The 6,213-nt window shown below is 42.9% G+C and overlaps 1 protein-coding gene across 1 annotated transcript; it reads left to right on the top strand.

The window, feature by feature from the left end:
- Positions 1 to 508: 508 nt before the first annotated feature.
- Positions 509 to 5,120, top strand: LOC147451842 (protein neprosin-like). The gene is made up of 7 exons (XM_086517712.1): positions 509 to 1,701; positions 1,843 to 1,929; positions 2,520 to 2,786; positions 3,497 to 3,661; positions 3,760 to 3,813; positions 3,899 to 4,045; positions 4,260 to 5,120. Exons 1-7 carry the CDS (start codon positions 1,516 to 1,518, stop codon positions 4,635 to 4,637), a joined length of 1,284 nt encoding a protein of 427 aa, XP_086373838.1. The 5' UTR covers positions 509 to 1,515; the 3' UTR covers positions 4,638 to 5,120.
- Positions 5,121 to 6,213: the final 1,093 nt, after the last annotated feature.

Raw genomic sequence — 6,213 nt, 5'->3', positions numbered from 1 at the left:
TAAATAGGTGTCTCAAAGATGGTTCCACGGTTTAGAGACTAAATGGTCGATATTACTTTGTTGAATGGTGCAATTTGCAAACAAATACCAAACTAGGTTAAGTTGCAATCTTTTTACTCAATTCAATTACCCTCTTTAGTAGCCTTTGTCGTATATGGAACACTTTGGCAATTCAATTTTCATCTTTAATAGCCCTTTGTCGTATATGAAGCACTATGGGACATAACTTGCTTCTTCCCAATGCTCATTAAGTTCCAAGCTTAGCTATTATTAGTGCCTACCAATTGGTTCTACGCATTTGAACTTGTGTCACCACAACAAAACCCAAGGTGATAGCAATTACACCAACCATAACCAGCCCAAAATCTATCTGATTATGTAAGGCAAAGGCCCACCAAGCAAGACTAGTTATTGACACAGTGGGCCAATCTCCTTGCATAATAATTTCAGGTTTCATCTCTTCTGCTTGCAAACTTTTATTGCAATCCGAGCGTTGCGCAGTCTTTCTAGGCCTACTCTCTCGCCGCTCGCGGTGACGGTCTCCAGAGTACAAGTCCAGGCCGGTCATGTGAGCGGCGAGGGATGGTATTGCCATTACCATCTCCGTGAACCCCATCACGATTCCCTGTCCTCCCCTTTCTCTCTTTCTGGATTCTGGAGCTCCAAGAAAAAGCTATCACACTCGCAGTCAGTACAACATGGGCGTCTACTCATAAAAGCCCCTCTGCCAAAATTCTCAAGTCTGTCACGCAGAGAAGCGAGCATTCGTTACACCCAAACTCTCTCACTCGGCTCCAGGTCGACACTATCTACCTGGGCGAAACCATAACCATCTCTACCTCTCCCGAGCCGTCTTTCTCACTCTCCACGTCCTTCATACACAAAGCAGCGATCTCGCAGACTTGTGGGTCACTGAGCTGCTTACGAGAGTCTTCTCAGTGAGTATTGGGTGTCCCCCCCCTCCCCTCCCCGAGTTCCCCCGTGCCCCCGCCCCCCCTTAAAATACACACGTGCACTCTCCACTAATGGAGAAGGCGAGCAAGCTGTGAGCGTGGGGCGCGCGGTGACATTCATATTTCTCCGCATTTGAGCATGAAATGAAGCGACTCCATCCAACAGTGAGACCTCAGCAACCCGCTCTCTTGTATCCTTTGAAGTTGGGGCGCCCCGCCCAATATAATTCTACACCTCCTGGCTTGGCTTTGAAATAGATAAAGAAAATGTCCCACCCCACTCCTCAGTTATGATGGGTCTTTTCATCTGCGAAGTGTGGCCCTCAGAAACGCCTCTATTCCAAAGAGAGTCCAGATAAGAACACAACAAAGAAGTGGGCTGTTTCAGGGCCTTCAATCCCCCACAACACACACACACACACACACACAATTTGTAATTTTGTAGCAAGGAAAGGAGTTAGCTTTATCCCTCATAGTACCTAGTAGGCTCATAGGTCTCCATCCTTCCCCTGGCATAAACAGGCATTCACAAAAGCACACAACGCATGTTTTCCCTCATAAAATGGTACGTATTAAGCTGGACTCCTGCCTATGTTCTGCCCAGCTGTGGAGTTTCCTTCTCGTCATCCATGTTATCATCGCTCAGAACTTCCCAACCTCGGCTGCGAGGTTCTACAAGAGTGAAAGGCTTGCGAGAACTCGCACCCACCTTCACAGGTTAAACAAGCCAGCATTTGCAAGTATCAAGGTATGGACTTACTCTTTTGGTTAATTGCAAATTTCGCCTGCAAATATGAGATGGAATCAACATTTTTCATGCATCTAGATGCTCAACCGATGTTGCTTTAACTAAGCACTTTATTAACAGGTCCATTGATGTGCTCTGCAGAGCCCAGATGGTGATACCATTGATTGTGTGCTCATCTCTCAGCAACCTGCACTTGACCATCCTAAACTCAAGGATCACAAAATTCAGGTTAGCTAGCCACTATCCGCTTTGCTTCAGTAATAATGTCGGCAGATTGTACATGCTTGTATTTCAAGGATGCAATTGATGCTTTACTAGGAACCTAGTAGTTTGGCCAATGACTTTCAAGCTCCAGGTTTTGGCTATAATCGCACTGAGTACAACTTGGGAATGAACACCACCATGTTTGCTTGGCTGCTATGTTGGTAGGCCCGGGCTTTTGCCGCTGAATGTGCCAGTGACCTTGGCAGGATTATATTACGATCAAATTCAGTGTGGCCCATTCTGTAGTGTGCAAAAGCAAACTCTATCTAAGTCTCTATGTGGCCCTTGTGTCTTGACTACTATCTAATAATTGTCACGTCTCATGCATCTTTATCCATGTGGTGAATCTGCTCCTAAGCATAACAGAACTTCATAGTGATGCCTGGTGAATGTGCCTATTTGTAATATGAGCAAGAACATCTTTAAATATGTAAACTGGTTGCTTCATTTCTACTTTGCTGCACTTTGTCATGCAGCTGAGTCGGACAGGATCAATGCAGATTGTGAAAGGGGTCTGATGTTCAATCTATCTCATTGGAATGTGTGTTTTGTAGATGGAACCTCCTTCTCTGCCTGAAGGAATATGGAGAAAACAGGAAGAATCGGAAGTGAGCGAAGTGGTGTCCTCTCCTTTCAAGCCACAACTATGGCATCAAGTTGAAAAATGCCCAAGTGGAACCATTCCGATTAGGAGAACAACCGAAGCAGACTTGCTACGAGCTACCAAGTTTGCAAACTATGGAAAGAAGCAGCATAGGCCAGTTCAACCGCCTCCAAAAGCACCTCAAATACGCAATGCTCTGAATGAAAATGGTCATCAGGTAAGTCTTATTTAGATTGGCAAGCATGCCCGCAGACAAGCTAATGCCAACGGTGGACAGGGGTTGGGAGGTTTTTTTGTGCAGTATCACATAAAGGAGATACTCACAAGGTCCTTAAAAAATACTTGACATAGGCTCCTTGCCTTTAATTACCTTGCCATTCTTCTGAGACATAGCATTTGTTCCTCTTCTTAATCAACAAACAAAGTTGTGAGAAATTGGATAGCCACATTTGTTCCTCTTCTTAATCAACAAACGAAGTTGTGGGATATTGGATAGCCACATGTAAGGATGTGGTCACGCAGGCATGAGTTATCCATTAGATGTTAATTGGAGCAACTTTGTGAAATCGACATATTTATAAGAAGACTTGCATATCTGTATACAAAACAAATAATTGATGCATTTTTGATCATGCATGAGGCTTAGTTATTTGATAAAGTAATTAATGGATAACTATGCTTTGCGTGACCGCTGCCTAAGATATCAACAGCCTCTTTTGAAATAGCGTGCTATCTATGGCTTAAATGGGATGTGCTCAAGACTGGTTGACAATAAGCAGCTTGTATCAGACTTTAGATATGAAGAGGGTTGTTTTTTTTCAAGTCAAAAAATTTATTTGTCGTGTTCTTCATTCTGGATATTTATGTTTTAAAAGGTAGTAAGCTTGTACCTCCGGCAGTTCTTAGCTCAGTCTCCTTGTCATGCAGCATGCCATTGCTTATGTTGAAGGGGATAACTATTATGGAGCAAAGGCGGTCATCAATGTGTGGAACCCCTTGATACAAGTGCCAAATGAGTTCAGTCTCTCTCAACTATGGGTTTTAGCTGGATCATTTGATGGTGATCTGAACAGCATAGAAGCTGGTTGGCAGGTAACTCAATCACGTAGCCCAAAGCTGCCCTTTCTACTTGCAGGAGTCTTTGGAAAAGAGTCTCGACTGAAGTTTTCCCTTTTGCATTTTGCACACAGGTGAGCCCTGACCTTTATGGGGATAACAATACACGATTGTTCATCTATTGGACGGTAAGTAAGTCCTTACTAGCATGTGTTCCACCTTTGATGTGGACCTAAGTGTCTTGGTTCCTCATTCATGTTGTTCGCTTACCAGAGTGATGCATATCAAGGGACTGGATGTTACAACTTACTCTGTTCGGGCTTTGTGCAAATAAATGATCAAATTGCTCTGGGAGCCTCCATTTCGCCGGTGTCAACATATAATGACAAACAGTTTGACATTGAAATCCTTATATGGAAGGTAGAAAACTTAGCTTCATCTCTCTATCCTTATTGAAAGACCATGTGATTACTTTCGATTAGTTCTTCCCTTATGCAGTCAGTTGCTGCAGATGCAAAATTCAAATAGCGATCTATCTGAAAGCCTAATTGGGCTGTATAAAGCTGATAGGACCATGTAGCATCACGAAGCACACCTGCATATAAATCATTGCTACTATGTATTTGTTTTGTAGGACCCTCGAGGAGGTGATTGGTGGATGTCATTTGGGCGAAATTCTGTTTTGGGTTACTGGCCATCGTCTTTGTTTTCATATTTATCCGACTCAGCAACAATGGTGGAGTGGGGAGGAGAAGTTGTAAACTCGGAGCCAGGTGGCCGACACACTGACACGCAAATGGGCAGCGGGCATTTTGCATCAGAGGGATTTGGGAAAGCCTCATACTTCTCTAACTTGCAAATTGTCGATGCCACAAACAACCTTCGGACGCCGAATATGATTGACACATTCTCAGAAAATTCCGGTTGCTATGATGTTCAAGATGGTTTTAATACAGAATGGGGCTATCATTTCTACTATGGAGGACCTGGATGGGGTGATGATTGCCAGTAGTCATGCATGCTGCACTTTGTAGTGCGTCTCCTGATTGCAGGAAGGAGCTTGTTGGCGATAAGCACATGCAGGAGGGGGCACCAGATTGTCGGGAGGAAACAGCAAGGAACCAAGCCTATAGCCTCACGGTAGAGAGCCAGCTTACATGCAAGAGAGGAAGGTGGCCCTTTTGTAACTCTGTAGGTCTAGGTATAGTTTTTGAGATGTGAGAAGTCCTGCAAAGAAGCTCTCTGGTAGGTGCAACCCTGGTCCTGTATTACAGGATTTGGAGGTTGTTTACGTTTCAATATGGACCCTGCCAAGAAGAGAAACTTATCACATATTGTTGTTTAGTTATAGAGGGGACTTGTAAATCCATTCTGGTAGCTGGAAGCAAGCTAGCCATAATGGAATGGAATACCCCCATTTGTTGTCAGGTTTTTGGGCTGTAATCTTGACAGATAATTATTTATCCTTTTATATACCTTGTCCAGCCATACTCAGGTTGTTTTGAATCTTTGAGAAGAGAGAAGTAGAGCTGATCTGTGTAGCCCTCATAAAACGTATAACGGATTTAATACCATAGGAAACCTAAGTGTAGCTATTGTTCTTATTCCTTGTTTGCCATGCTCACCCATTGAACATCCCTTCACATTACGGTAGAGGAGCTGCTTGAGGTAAACTCAAATTACATGAGCCAATTTAACAAAATTAAAATCTTCCCACGTCAATTCTCCCATGATTTTGAATCAAAATGATGTCAAAAAGATAGTTAGATGGCAAACTCTAAACGTACAAAATGTCTACCTAATCAAGTATTCATGGAATTGATATCGTGGATTTATTGGAACATTGTCTTAGTTGATATGGTGGATTTACTCAACCTGATCTTTCATTGGCCCTCCTACCCTAAGACCCAGCCGAACTCAACATTTTTTGTTTTGTGACATGTTTGATTGGAAGTTTTGTGTGCATGTGGGAAAATTGGGACTATCATGCTCTGAGCACGAGTTATGCTAGTGAAGACGCCTATCATACTCATGCTGGCTATTTGGAGGAGCGCTACATCTGTTACAACTTGGCATCTTGGTGATAATTTTGGATTTATAGGTGAGCATTCTATGCTCACCTAGCTGTATGTTGCAGTTGTATCATTCTTGCACTCACTTGGGCTATATATACCACACTAAATTTGTGCTCTAATGGCCCAAGTGTCGATAGACAACTGTGCCTACAACGTCTCCATAGGTATTTGTAATCTATTGTATCTCGACTTTCATGTGCTTACCCTAAAGTGGATTGGTAATTTGGTGTTCTTGATTGGCTGCGTTATGATAGTTCAAATCTTTGTCAAAGGAATGGGCCTTCTCAAGCTATTTATGCTAGGTAACTAGAGTTTTGCCCATTCAATATAAAATGGAGGGATTGCTTTCTGTTAATTACTACAAGAATTGTAACGTGATGCAAACTCGCGTAAGTTCTGTGGAAGCTTTACCAAGTTGAAACATGTTAGTGTATTAAAGCACTACCATGCTCTTGAATGGGTTTGTGACTTAATTGAGAAGAAAATAACCTAGTTTGGTCTAGCTTGTCATCC

The sequence above is a fragment of the Adiantum capillus-veneris genome, chromosome 8 (assembly GCF_014529385.1).
Source record: "Adiantum capillus-veneris isolate H3 chromosome 8, ASM1452938v2, whole genome shotgun sequence".
Taxonomy (NCBI): domain Eukaryota; kingdom Viridiplantae; phylum Streptophyta; class Polypodiopsida; order Polypodiales; family Pteridaceae; genus Adiantum; species Adiantum capillus-veneris.
This window is presented reverse-complemented; position numbering and strand designations above follow the sequence as displayed.